This window comes from Eretmochelys imbricata, chromosome 4, assembly GCF_965152235.1.
Source record: "Eretmochelys imbricata isolate rEreImb1 chromosome 4, rEreImb1.hap1, whole genome shotgun sequence".
In the NCBI taxonomy this organism is placed as follows: Eukaryota; Metazoa; Chordata; order Testudines; family Cheloniidae; genus Eretmochelys; species Eretmochelys imbricata.
Window position 1 is genome coordinate 129,540,820 of NC_135575.1, and position 15,635 is coordinate 129,556,454.

Below are 15,635 nucleotides of genomic sequence, written 5' to 3' on the forward strand. Positions count from 1 at the left end.
ACTTTTAAAAGAAAATCAAATAAAGGTTTATGAAGTTCATACTAAGTATGTCCCTTAGCTTCTACCCAGATTTATATACATGCATAATATCACTGTGAGATTTGGGAAGAAAGGGGCAATTGTCATTTTGGTTCTTCAGTTAAAAAAAAAGTAGAAGAGTATCTTTTTATTTGCAACATTATATATAGAAATAAGGAACGGATTATTCTATTCTATATAAATTCTCATCAATGCAGTATCTGAGCACCTTCCAGTAAGTATATTAAATGATGTGACTAACATCTGTAACGTGTAATTTGTTCATTCTCTCATCCTCTTCCCACAGGAAGAATTGTGTGTGCAACTGTTTTGTTTCAATATGGCATTGTTTTGCGGGGTTCAATGAACACACTGCTATGTGTTTATGATAGAGGAGGCCAGGATGAAGTCATGAGCTTTGCACTTGGAGTAGAAGGTGGTGAGGATTAAACTGACTTTTTATATATTATGCTAAGAATCTTCAGGCTGCTGTTAAACCACACATGGAAGCCAAGTTCCAGTGCTTGGTACAGTCAAGGCAAAATACACCAGACTCCCCATCATCCCTAGTGCAAATCCTCTCCTTCAAGTCCATTCTCAAGGCTCACTAGTACTACAATCCCTACTCAGAATGAGCCAATATTTATATAGCTAAGTTGAGAGGCAGTTGGGGCAAGTGATTATTTACTGACTGATGTACTTACACTAACATTTATAAAAATGGATATCATATATATAAATATTGTAAATATTTGATTGTCTCCCTCTTGCCCACCCGTCATACAGCACTGGGTTTAGTATCGTGAGCTCTCCAAGGTACGGTCTGCATCTTCATAGATGCTTATCTAGCACAATGGGGATCTCATCCTGTTTGAGGCCTCACGAGCATGTCTTGATATTTTGAGGTTTCCTTGAGCTGACTTTGTTAACTACTGCAGACCTCCCACACACTGTAGTCAATCTTCGTGGTATGAGACAGTCACAAGTAAAAGGTCACTCTAATTGCCAGTTTCTCGATTTATATATGCACACCTAAATTCCCTCTAAGTTGCGCAGCTGCCCAGCAGTCTACCAAGTGCCACTCACTTCATGTGCCTGTCCCGCCTGCTGCTGTGCTGCTCCTGCCCTCTGCCTTGGAGCCCCTGGCTCCCGGGAGCCTCCTGCTTGCAGTGCAGAGCAGGGGAGGAGACGGGGGGGCCGCTGATGTCAGGGTGTCCCCCTCCCCTGTACCCCATCTCCACTGGGGAGGGGGGCACGACAGGGATGTGGGAAGGAGCTTGCTGGCAGCTGCTGCTGTGTCTGAAAAAGCAGGCTTCAGACTGGTGAATGCCAATCTACTTAAAGAGGCAGCATAATTAAAGAGGCAGCGCGTGTGTCTGTCACACACACACACACACACACAGTGTGTCTCTATCACACAGAGTCTTTCACGCTCCCTCCCAACACATACCTGTATTATTATTGTTGTTACTTCTTGATACTTCCTGCAGTACACACAGTTTTTTGACTGGTCTATGCATTTCATCGTTTTTATTTCTCTCTTACGCTTACATTTAATTCTTTGAGTAGTGAGTTCTAAAATGCCTAACCTGTCTTGGATGGACTAATTATCCCTATGGTAACTTTTTAAAAATATGTATTATATCTAGGTTTTTTGTTTCTACTGGTGGTGCACATCCACACATTACCTCGATATTAGTGCACATAACAAAATTCATTCTGCACATGGATGGAAAAAATTTAAGAGAACATTGATGCACACACCTTAGTATTACCAAAGAGAAAAAGATTTGGCTTTCTACATTAAAAAGCTGTAGATTGACTTCCCTACAGCTCAAATTACACAGAAGTTTTAAAAAATTACATGAAGAAGAGTGTAAAAAAACACTCACACAACACGTTCTAGGATAACATAGCACCATTTTTAGTCAGTCTCACGATCAGCAGCAATGTGAGGCAGGAACAAAAAACTTATTACACTGCCAAGGATTTTTAACTTTTAAACTTGATGGCAGCATTTCCCTCTATACCAAAAGCTTCTGATGCTTAAAATGCCCAATGTTACAGAGAAGTAAAACTCCAGACACTTATGAAGCATTACCTGGGAAGGACAAGGAATAATGTACTGGAATGTAACGGTTTTAGATCAACTTTTTTTGGTAACTCACCTGTCAACTTTATAGGTACACTTTACAAATACTCATTTATTTCAAAAAGCTTTAGAATATGTTTGGAAAAGTGGGATGCTAAATTTAAATGAAACAGACAAGAACAAGACTGGATGCATGGAGTCTTCCTACTGTATTTTCCACTGCATGCATCCGATGAAGTGGATTTTAGCCCACAAAAGCTTATGCCCCAATAAATTTGTTAGTCTCTAAGGTGCCACAAGTACTACTCATTCTTTTTGCTGATACAGACTAACACGGCTACCACGCTGAAGATTATATTTTGTTTGTCATCTAGGATTTCCTTAGTGACACTACAACAAACTACTGAGAGGCTGAGCTCCACTTAACCTTTTGTTACAATGACACCCACATTGGAGAGAGGGGCTAGGTTGTGGGCCACATTTAACCACCTTCAGGGTGTTAAGTGGCTGTGTGCCTGCAGATGCTATAATTGCAGCGAGCAGCACAAAATCCTATCCTGTTTCACCAAACCATCCTCAGTATTTCTAAGCCATGGTTGTTTACAATTATACTCTCCTACCACCCTATTCTGAGTAAATAAATATCTTTTTTTAGCACACATGCACACACACACACAGAGCAGCTTCTGTCTCTAAATTATAGTGGAACATGGCTGAATGAAATAAGCTCCTGGTCTCAGTTGCTTCTCCTCCTAGAAAGTATTTGTTTATCTAGAGCCAATCGCTGCTCCCCTATCTATGTAATGACTTCCTCACAGCAGTCAGAGAGATTACCCACACCACTGATCACTTTATTACTTCATAATGGCTGTTTATTTACTTTACTGCAGCAGTAACATGCAGGGATAAAGCTTTTCACAGCTGGGCAAACTTACCATATTCCTTACGCAGGTGGTCTGGAATGTGGGGCTCATAACCTTCCTTCTCAGGGACCTCCACAAATTCATCTTCATCTTCATCATCTTCAGTGTCGGACACTTTCATCTACAGGGAAAAAATACAGAAAAATGAGACCATTTTTTTCCCCCTTCATATTGAAAATATTAGCAGACAGCCCACCACTGAGGCTCCTCTGAGCCAAAAGCATTTCCCTAATTATGTATTCAATCATCATCTAAGATTAGACCCCTTGTTTTACATTTCATCTCTAAAGCCATCTTCAATCCCTAAGAGATATCTTCTTTAAAGGTTTGCTTATCCATTAGAAGACACACAGTTGGTGAAGTGTGAGAAAGTGTGAAACTATAAAATAAAAAAAAAAAACGTTAAAACAACATTAAGATCTTGACTTAGTGAGCAAGTGATAGAGAGCCTTATCAATGCCTACCCTAGTTTTGGTGGTTCAGCTCATTCAGCACATGTTATGTAAGATCACCCACTGTGTACGCCTCCCCAACACATACAACAGGCCAAATAGGATGAGCAAAGGATGGGCTGGCAGCCTCAACTCTGATAAAATCGAAGACATTCAAACTTGCCTTAATGCCATGCCATTTTACTGTGCTTCTCCTCCTCCTCCTCTACAGAGCTGGAGTCTACTCTGGGAATTACTGAGGCATGTTGCTCAGCTATCAAATGATTAGATAGATAGATGGATGAATAGATAGATGGATATTTTAAATAGTCCCTAGAGACCCTGGATCTTAAAATAAGATAATTATATACCCAATTTGTCTGAAGAGGGCATCCACATTCACAATGGTTTCACTAGTTTAGAGGATACTGGCCAGACAATTTTAAAAGAGCCATGCTGAAACTAATACAACTCCAATAAAGCAAGCCATTCTTAAAAGCCAACAGGTGTGTTGTTTGCATCACTTTGTTTAGGGGATATATGATTGCATTAAGAATCCAGCCAACATTAGGAACAATTCTTTTCAGCAGGCCAAGGGCCTTCACTTCATATCAGTCTGAGAACCCAGACTGTAGTGAAGTCTGCAGTAGATATGGGAGATTGGGATATAAGACTGTGGCTTGATTAAGTGGGATTCAATTAAAAGGGATTCTACTGTATTTACTTTTTGACAGCAGCTTTAAAATAAAAATACTTGCAATACATAAATATCTTATCTGATTTGAAAGACCCTAAACAACTACATCATTAGGTTGCAAACTTTACTATGTAGAATCTAAGGAACTGAAATTATTGGGATTTTTAAAATATATGTGTACAGCCCATATTATACATAGAATGGGATATTTAAGAGTAGTTGAAAAATAAAAATGTAGTTCCTATCAATTAATCAAAGCAACTAACCCTATTAGAGGCTATCAGCTTCCTAAATTTTATTTCAGCTAATTTTTGCCGTGAGTATGTCAATGAGACGTTACAACCTTCCTCCAATGCCTTTCTTTCTTTCACATACAACTACCAATACATTTTCCCCACAAAATTATTATCTGGGCAAAAACAATCTGCCCCTCCTTCGATGAGAATTTGTATGGCTAACTTATAAAATCCGCAAATCCTGGCAGTCTCTTAAAAAGACAGCAATGCTGCCAATCACTAATATTGTATTTCTCTTGCCCAATTTGGGGAGATTTTAAGAGATTTACACATCACAGAACGAACGAGTTATTGTAGTTTTCCTACATGTTTTTATGGGTTTGGGAAACAATGCAAAGGATCCATTAAATGAACAGTCTTACCACAGAACTCACAATCACACTTATTCAAGTTCCCAGAAGTAAACAAAAGCAACAGAGAAATAGGTGATTAGATCACCTATCATAATTTTTTCCCATCATGGATTATCCCTTTTAATGTCCTTCCCACTGCACTTACTGCTCTCATGCAGGTATTCATATCAACTACTAGTTGTAGAGAGCACAGGAGGAAGAAGCAATTTCCCCCTGCAGCAGAATTTTACCAATGTAATTCACTAATCTAATCGTGTGTCACAGCTGCACACTTGAGTTCCTCTAAATCATACTGAGATTCTGAAGCCAAAAACATCTGGAAACCAAACCTCAGCCTACTGAGTATATTAAAAACCAACAAACTTAGCAAAACTTTGCATCAGTATTGCTTATAAGCTACACTGAAGCTCATTGCTAACACAAAATGTTCAGTTGCTGTGGACACTGCAATTTACCCTTCAGTAAGTGAAATTTAGAGGACGAATTCTTTGTTTCTTAATTGACTCTTTCCACAGAACACGACAGTCCTAAATTTTAAAAAGACCTAAAGGACAGTAGATTTATCAAGTGCATCATAACCAAACAGTACCTTTTTCCCCCTAATTATTTTTTGGTTTAATATTAATTCCCAGAAACTTGTTTGAAACCAGCCATGAAGTCAACAATACATAGCTACAACCATGGACGTCCCATTGGCCACACCATCACTACTTCTAATCAGCAGACAAAGAGTTGTCATACTCTAGGCATGCTGGAGGGCTCTGAGTTTTAAATTACTTTTCACTTCCCACTGCAATCATTCCTCCTCATCTTAAGGAAAGAAGCAGTTCTTCCCTGCCTGGTGTGGCCAAGACAGACACATGCTGCATCTGACCTCTCATGGCCCAGACTGGAAGTCAAACTGCAGTTCCAACAGAGAAAGGGTCAAGTGCTCTACAGCTAAACAGAAATACACCAAGAGACTGGGTTAGTTAATTACCAAAGAGGCACATCAATTTTTAAATTGCAAGCTTTTAGAAGACCTTTCAGCTGGCCTTTAGAAAGAGAAATATTGTAGGGTTTTGCTTTCAGCACAACACGAGCAGTTGGGAGACTGAAAAGGAACTAGTTTGTTAGCAGTCTGGCTTCAAAGTTCTATTTTTTTTTCCTTTTCTACTTGTTAAAGACAATTTAGGAGACAGGAGCAAATTAGTCTCTTCTAGCTAGTTAGAGCTGCCTGTTTGTCCTGCTAGAGATATGATTGTGTCAAACTTTCTACTCTCAGTTCCTATTTCTAAGTCAGCTATAAAACAAATTAAACCAAACTAAAACTTGTTATAGATGGTCTCAGTCTAGAATTTGGTTGTGCAAAATGTGAAAAATCAAAAATAAAATAGGAACTACCATGGATTTATTTAATTGTTATGTTCTAGGAGTGGGGGACGGGAGGGGGGGAACGAGGGGGAGAATTTCAGTGGACTTCTGTGCTTTTGATTAAAAACTTTTTGCCAGTGTTAAAAGTACATAAAGTCACTAAGAGAAGCAAGTTTAGGGAAGAGGGAAATACTGGTAAACTAACAGAAGGTAAAGAAAAACTTAGTTAAGGCTGATAATCTATCCTAAATCCACTACATTGTGTCTAGGATATTGGAGACATTTTAGTTCAAATACTTACATACATTATATATATTGCAAAACCTAGGCAAGACTTCAGGACACGTAACTTGTCTTAACTTTAAATTTCCATTGCTTTGTTTGTTTTATAGCCTCTATATTGCTTGAGAAACTTAGCTATGAAGAGGCTTCACCAAACAACCTGCATATCACACATGGCTGACTTAAAAACTGAACCAGGAGCAACATCCTTGTATACCTGGATGATCTCAAAAACTTCGAGGCACATAAAAAGCCCTGCTGTGAAAAGGCATAATCAGATGCAAATTCGCTTTGTTTAGGTACAATCCATGAACTGCACATTTAGGTACTATAGGAAACATTAATCATAGGAAACTGTAATTTTTGTTATCAGTCTAACACTAATCAAAAGGGAAACCTGTCACTACCGCTGACCTGTGAAACGTCCCAATTATACTCTTCGGAAATGACAGGAGCACTTAACTTCCTCACTGAGTAAATGACGACGATCAATCAAGTTTGAATAACAATGAGCCACGGAGCTGAAAATTATTTTTTGTATAGAATCTACCCAGGAATTTATGAAAGGTGAAAAGCAACCCAAGGTTTTAGGGGCATTATGGCTTTCAGCTAGTGCAGTGCATATCAAACACTAAACAGAATTTATGTGTTTTAATTTTCTAAAAGGTAGATGTGGACTTGGTGCTACAATGCATAACATATAATGCCAGATTTTAAATATGGGGGTCATTTTCATAAAATATTATGCTTATTGTTTGCACTCTTGAATTTCACTGGGGACTTTTATTAAATTTAGTTTTCCTGTAAAAATATTTAACTGCTTAGTTAACTATCAGGAATTAAGCCTCCTTTTCCTTCTTAACAGACATAACATGTTTATTTTTATATCATTTTAAAAAGCAGCTCTATCTTCCTTTTGGTTTTCAAATATGTAGTGAGGTTAATCGCAGTTAGAAATTCAAAAGTTTGAGGTATTATTGACTAGTTACTTCTTAACACAAGTGGAATGAAGAAAATTACATCTATATCATTCCCTTTATGCAATTTTGTTCTCCTTCCATTCCACTACAATTGACTCAGTCAGATGAGAACTCCCCAGCAACAGTACTTTAGTCAGAGAAGTCACTGATATAAATTCCATTTCCACAGCACCTGCTAAGAGCATTTATTCCACACAGTCCTTTTGTTGCACCCAGACCGAACAGCATCAATGCTTTATGAAATGTGAACCATTCTAATGTTGCTTCTCCACTTTTTTTGCAATAAGAAATGTAAATTTTGGCAACCAGTTTTAAATTGGATTAATTTCTTAACGATGGCAGCCTCAAACTACCAAGAATCCGATTAGCTCACAAGGATATACATTTAAATTAACATTTTAAATGGTAAAAAGAAAAGGAGTACTTGTGGCACCTTAGAGACTAACAAATTTATTTGAGCATAAGCTTTCGTGAACTACAGCTCACTTCACCAGATGCATTCGGTGGACTGAATGCACTGAATGCATCCGATGAAGTGAGCTGTAGCTCACAAAAGCTTATGCTCAAATAAATTGGTTAGTCTCTAAGGTGCCACAAGTACTCCTTTTCTTTTTGCGAATACAGACTAACACGGCTGCTACTCTGAAACCTGTCATTTTAAATGGTGCGATTCACTGAAATACATGCCTTTTGGAATTCATGGCAGATAAGTTCAGACACTTTAAAAAAAATTCAAAACATAATGTATATGAATCAAACAAAACTGATAAATTACCGAGTGTTGATGCAAGCAGATCAGGAATCTGTGTGCTACTTCTTGTGCTCCTCAATATCTGAGCAGAAATATAACATAAGCTCAGGTGATGGATACTGGAATATAAAGCTTTTCCCTTCTAGGCCACAGAATTAAATCCCCACTAAGGTCAGCAGTCACCAAAAGTGGTTACCAAACAACAGGTGATCGATGAACGAGGTAAAATATCTGTGTTCTCAGTCAAGAAGAGACCACATCACAAAAGCCATCATCACAATTGGCATCCTTGTTGTCAGTATCAACATAGTAGCCAGATCTGAAGGGTAATGGAGAGTAAACTACCTTCTCTTATACTACAGGATAGTCCCTCAAATATAGAGCTAACGTATGTTTAAGAGGCAGGGTAGGGATGTTTGTAACTGTTATTGCTCATGATATACATGTTCTGTGGATAAATTAATTATTTCAAATGAATATTGTCAATCCATCTTTTGTAAACACTAAATTAATTTACATTTAAAAATTTATATTATTTTTATAATATTCAACCAACTGATAAAGTAGCATTTTTCTAAAATGACAGAATTCCTGAATAGACCCTCCCTTCCAGAATAGTGTTGGTTTTAGTGAAGCCAACTTCCAAGTCCATAGGCCACAGGGAAATATTTCCTACTGTATCTGTTCAGAATGTTAGGAATGTGATAGAAAAATGGATGTCTTGTCAATTCTACTACATGTTCAATGGCAGTAGGTTAAAGCAGTGCTGACTTATGTAGTTAGTTAGCTAAGTGTACTTGGTCCTTCTCTAGCAGGGAAAAAAAATAATCAGAAGCTTCCTTCCTGAGGCCTCTTTTACAAAATAAAAGCCCAAAACAAGATATAGTGTGCCGGCTGAAATCTCATCTCGACTCCTCTCTACTTTTTAGCCTATGCCCTACTGTGCATCCAATGAGTTAATGTATCTTACTATAATCACCCATCCAGTTACATGCATTGCTCATTTATCCTAAATGCTAACAAACTACACAAATACAAAACAACCTGCAACAAAATACTTTTGCAAGATATGAAGCCTTTGGTCCTTTTCTCAGTTTTATATTGATCCCCCTACATTAAGAGGATTTAGAAAACGGAGTCTCCACATTCATACTTAAACAAGCAATACAATGTCTAAAATATAGAATACAATCAGTTTATAAAACTAAATGTACAGTAGTTACTAATTATTTTAGAAAGGAAAGAAAAAAGACAACACGTAAAGAAGCTGTATCTACTTACTCGCTAAAACACTGCTTGCAAACTACAAGCTGGGATCATTAAATAAATTTTGTATGGTCTAATTAACTTGGTTTGCAATCTCAATTACTTCTCATCCTAGAAATCACTTGTGCTCTGTTTTATGTGTCTCTGTTTCCCTTTTTTAAAAAAAATGATGTAAGGCATCCTCCGACAAGTGAACTCTAAACTTCATTTGTCTTTCAGCAGGCTTGATGGCTATGTATTTAAAAACCCATTCTATCTTATAAACTAAAAATTAAATGTACTCAGCTGTGATGGTCGTCATTGCATCTGCTATTTATATGCTAATACTCTCACTGGAAGATCTTGCAAATTATTCCACCATGCCAATATCTCATGTGCATCTACTCACAGCCAACTACACATTTTTTCTAGAGGTCAGAAGATTTTGGCCAAGGAACTATAATACTTATCACAGTGGAACCCATTTTAAGGCGCAACATAAAGAAACACATTTTGTATACAGCCACAAGAACAACATACAATATAATTAAGTAATCATAAACGAGGGACAGGGATGTTTTCTGCAACAAATACACAATCACTGGTCACAAAGTAAAAAAAAACCCCTTTTTTAAATAACTGACAATGAAACATAATCCTCAAAACATATTTTATTGGGAAAGCCTTTTTTAACTTCATTTCTATCCCCACCCTTTTGTATCCTCTAAAACATGTTGAAACAGAAATATCAATGCTGAAATTTTGTCATATTTCAAAATCATGTTTGATTTTTCCTCTGATGACTGTAGTGCTAGATAAATATAAGCTGTTAGAAAAGCAACATTTCTGAGGGGGAAAAATACACCAAGGTTTGAATACAAATTCAAATGACTGCAAATTATATCTGAAGCCTAGCCAAACACTGCATTTTGTGCTTATCAGCAAAAGCATCCCTGCTTATTCCTTTTCCATTTGTATTTGCTCAACAGTAAGCAGGCAAATCTGGGCAACTTGATACAAGATTGTTTGGGAATGCCCTTTTCATACTATTTTGAATTGCTCAGGAGCTGGAAATGGATGTTTAAGGGGATACACTTCAGACCCAGCAGTAAAGCAAAAGGTACAGTGTTGGTGAGTCTTCACATTACATTGTTAATGCACACCGCAACACAAGAGACTCCATTACAATGTGGTTTTTCTTTTTCTTTCTCCCTGACGAAGTACAGTAGTTAAAGTGTTTTTCTATCTTATATCCTAGTGATGCATGATTCAGATGAATTAAGCATACATAGTTTTCAGATGTACTAGATTATTCATTTACTGTGCAATGTAGGTCAGCAAATGCACGCCATCAGGAATATTGGTGGGTTTAACAAAACAGTTATTTTAGGGAAATGCTGTAAAGTGACAGAGTTCAGTATGTCTTGGGTAGGAGTCATGGAAGTAGTCACTTTCTGAACACTTAATGCTTTAAATGTTGTACATTTAAAAAAAATAGCCAAGTTATCACTTGTGTAATCTGAATTTTTCATAAAGCTCACATTCAATGGAGTGCATAACAGTTTCTTAGTTACAGCAACCTAACGTTTCAGAATCTAATAAAAACGGTTACTAATCTTTCAGTAACTGTTGTTCTTCGAGCTGCGTTCCACACACCCATTCCAATGTAGGTGTGTGCACGCCCCAAGCACAGTTGCCGGAAATGTTTCATTCACATTATATACACATTATATACAAATTACTTCATTCAAGTATGAATACAAATTTACTTCACAAAGTAAAACTATGTGTTGCTTCTCTGTTAATCCAGCCTTGCTAACTATCACCAACAAATACAACAACTCTGGCCCCTCCAAACAATTCACTTCCATAAAGTCTGAATTCTACCAGCTAATGACTCTTTAGGATGCATGGTGCGGTTCTACATTTAATGTTTCTCTATAACTCCAGAGCAGATGGGGTCAGTTTAACAAGCTGTTTTTTTTTTTTTAATTTGTTAGCGCTGCAAACCCCACCTGGAATTTGAAAGTCAGCTCATGCATAATCATACGAGGAAATCCCACGAAGTCCTCCTTGCAGTTTCTACTGTATCCTCCACTCTAAGAGGAAGCATTTGCAACCTTGTAGAGTGAGGAGGTGATTAGTCTGAAATCCTTGCAGAGCTAGAGAACAAGCTAATTATGCATCTCCTGGAGCCCACTGCTGTGAATATTGTATGCCCACCCCATAGTACAGTTCCTGAGACGTTTCATTGGTAAAAAGCAGTAAAACTCATGTCACTAACGTCAGTCAGCAGATCTGACTCAATATACAGGGAGCAAGAAGTAAGGTGGTTCCATTTTTACAGTCATTTTTTGTTTTGATTACACTTTAACATTCCAAACAGCTGCCATTCTTAAACAGCTCCAAAACATTTTCATTTTTGCCCCTCAGTCTGCATCACACAACAGCAGGTATTTAAACTTGCAGTCGTATGAGGCTTAAGGCTGGCTATATTCACTCCTAGTCCAAGCAGCTGTTTTAGGTCTGATAACTCAAAGCTGACCAGGACTAAAAATACCTGCTTGTCCCCACAGGAGAAACGTCTACGCTTTCCAGTATCATGCAGCACTGGTTAAGTAGCCCTGCTTGTTTTAGTAACACTGGACTTAATTTTCAAGGCCCCAACGTCTTTTTAAAAAGTTGATATAAGGTTTTAAATATTTATTCTCATTCCTTTGTTATTCAGAGGAAACTTAGCTCTGCAGACTGAGAAAAAGGAAAAAACTTACCCACAGACATCTTTTTAGAAGACCCCAATTTTTTAATATCTTATCTAAAATGTAATATAAAACAAAATGATTAGTGGTGTTGAATGATATGGAAGGCCTTGCTAGCACTTGTTTGGTTCTACTTACCTAATGCTTAGACTGTTCCAAACTCATTTCATTAAAACCTTTTTATAACCATACACGACAATGTATGTCTGTGCTTATAAATAATCAGTAACTTAAATACAAGCTACTTTGAGTATTACATATTATGCACACATTGTGCAACTACAGATGTCAATTTTTAACATATTTCAAATGTTACATTTGTTACTACTATCATCTATTCTTGGATGCCAATAAATGAGATAGTCAGATTATTAGTACTGGGGCTGATGTTCTATTGTTAGTGTTTAATTGTAAGAATCAAGCCACCTTACCAGGAAATGTACACTGACTTGTGGTTCCACAAACCAGTATCTGGGAGGTTTAATGGGCATGTCTCAGAAAAATATAAGGCTAGCCACGTGCCAGTTAACAAGGAAACTTCACAGAGAGGGTAACCTGCCCACTGAAGTCAATGGAAGCTTTGTCATTTGTTTCAATAGGCGAAAGCTGAGACTTGGGATGCACAATCCAGAAAGTTTCCTACCAGGAATAAAAATATCACTCTGCAAAGAGGTTTGGCCTCCAGTGGAAGCAAAGTCTCAGGCCTATTTGGTGAGTGGACCAAAGGATTGAGTGTTCAGATCAAAGGTTTAGTCGTCCCTCCAAGAATGGACAGATTAATGGAATACATGAGGCTGACTGTGGAGGCTGCAAAGAAATAGTATTTCCAGTTCTCAAGAAAGAGGTGGGATAAAAGAATCCTAAATTTACTATTATAGTTCCCAATTCAGGAAAGTACCCTACTGAAGTCAACAGCTCTTAAGCATGTGTATACTTAAGACCCTGATTCAGGAAAGCCCCTAGGAACATATACTTAATTCTAAATAATAACTATTTTACTTTGGTGTTCCTATATATACACACACACACTGTATTTAAAGTATTAGTTTTTAATCATAACTTCTCTTACTGCTATTGAAAGCTTGCATAATTTTCTCTTTTTAATTTTTGTAAATATGCACGTAGCTAATTGTCAATTCTGATCTCTGTAAATACATTTTATGCATATTATCATCCTACCTTTCAGAGAGAACTTTATTTAAACCAACAGCAATAGCATACCAAAGGAGTGGGAACCAAATCATATATACTACCTTTGGAGCACACTACTCATTATTCAGAAAGGAATCCAGGGAGATGACACCTTAGCCCTGGTAAACTTAAATACTTAAGGGTTAACTCAGTGGCAGAGAGAACCTACTTTATTTTACACTCTATTAAAAAGATCCACCAAATTGCATTGTGCGGCCGGCTGATCAGACAGGGATCAGAGGTCATCACAGTGGCAACTTGTAAGAATTCATTATTAGATTTGCATGAAAGATTTTTTTAAAATAAACAGCAGGCAGGCAGAATTATATCCAATACAAGGCATAATATATACTCATAACAATATCCAGCTCTGAAAGAGAAAAAACACGAAAAACTATCCAAATAAGACTAGAAAAGGAAGCCCTGTTTGGAGGACTACACAGTTTTAAGTCACTTTTATTTTTAACTATCAGTTATGCCAAGAAAAAAATGGTCTGAAAACTGATGACGAAAAAATATGAAGGCCTTGGATATATAAATCCAAAGGTTAAAACTGAGGGGGAAAGGAATTCATGTTTTTATATAGGAACTATCTACTATTAAAGATTTTTTTTCTGTTTCCTGTTTTGGAATTATGGAGGACTAGGGTAGGTGTTCTATTATATATTTGTCAAAAGAATTAAAATATAATGCATATTTTACAATATATTTAGTTAATCCAAACCACACAATATGTTAATGATACAGATAACTTGTTAGAGGATGAAACATTTTATTTGTAATTCTATTTATTTTGTGTGCCTATCAAATATTTCTTAATTTCCACTAAAATTTTCAAGACACATACTACCCCACAGAATACAAAAATTAAAAGCCTGCCCATCCAACCCACACCTCAGGAAATCCCAACGTAAATATACAGGCCTTGGGACAAACATCAGAACTTTCTCTCTTGAGCCAAGGGGAGGGGAAGGAATCCCAAAGCCTTCCAATGAAAATGTCCTGCCCATCCTCCCAGCCCCACATACACAAGTTTAGGGACTGCATTTTGTACTACTGAATTGCATCCCACTTCTTGCACTTCAGTCTACAAGGTTATCCAGATCTTCCTGTGTAGTGTTCCAATCCTCCTCTGTATTGGTGATACCTCCCAAATTCGTATCATTGACAAATTTCATTAGCACACCTCTAAAACAGGACTAGTAGAAGACAATATGTGGTTGGGAAGAATTTACTGGTGGGGATTGTTAGAGGAGCCTTGTCAAGTATACTCCATGAGGGACCCCTTATCTGCTATTTCATTAGTTATTTGTTCCATCTGACCTTAAAGTAAGTCTCTCTCTCTCTCTCACACACACACACACACCTTTAAGTGGAGGGGGGAAATGCAGGAATTACTGAGTGAAGTTCTATGGCTGCGTGATGCTGGATGTCAGACTAGATTACCACAGTGGTTCCTTTCGGGCCTTAAAATCTATTAAACCTGCATTATTTTAGAAGAGAATTCTTCTGTCTAGGGAAAGAGCCACAAGGCCGTTTTGGTTATCTTATTAGAGGTCATGTTCTCAGTGGTCAGAGGAGATACACTATTTTAAAAGGCTTTGCCCAGATGGCAAAGGGTTTAACAGTTTGATACCTTTGGAGAGATGCAGAAGTCTGTTGTCCACTTTGCTAAAGACATTGCAGTACCTAAGAAGTAGAAATGTCTATCGGATATAAAGAGTTGTTAAAACTATTTTTTGTCCTCCAGAGCAGCGCCCCTTATCATTTTTGTCCAGGGACATCTACAAGATGCCATAAATGGGAAATACTTCACCTTGTCTATTCTTTTTCTGCATAACACCAAGAGCATAAGGTGGATGCTCTGCTGGGATTAGCAGAAGGCACTTAGTTTTTATTTTCCCACGGTACAGGATCTGTCCCCAAAGTACTATAGCATAGATAAGACTTTACACTGTTGTAAGGCCAAACTAGACAACACATAAAATGAAAATTGGAAGCAGCAATCAGTTTTCCCCTCCGTTATTTTTGTATCATATACACTAATTTCTTCTACATCAGGGGAACATGTTTCCAAATGGTAGTTGCCAACGCACTTGACACATGGTGTTAAGGGCAGTGAACTTGAGAAGAAAAGCAGACTTTAACAAATTCAAGGAACAGATAGGTAGGGTTCCATTGGAGGAAAACCTAATGAGGGAAAAAGGGAGCTCAGGAGAGCTGGGATTTCTCAAAGAGCCAATACTGAAGGCACAACAGCAAAC

The 15,635-nt window shown here is 37.5% G+C and overlaps 1 protein-coding gene across 2 annotated transcripts in view; it reads right to left on the minus strand.

Annotated features, from left to right (window-relative positions):
• UVSSA (UV stimulated scaffold protein A) overlaps nucleotides 1-15,635 on the minus strand; it is a 96,841-nt gene that overhangs the window by 55,798 nt on the left and 25,408 nt on the right. For both annotated transcript variants that reach the window (XM_077815954.1, XM_077815955.1), the window contains exon 8: nucleotides 3,046-3,154. In XM_077815954.1, the coding sequence (XP_077672080.1) occupies nucleotides 3,046-3,154 (109 nt within the window). The remainder of the gene's footprint in view (nucleotides 1-3,045; nucleotides 3,155-15,635) is intronic.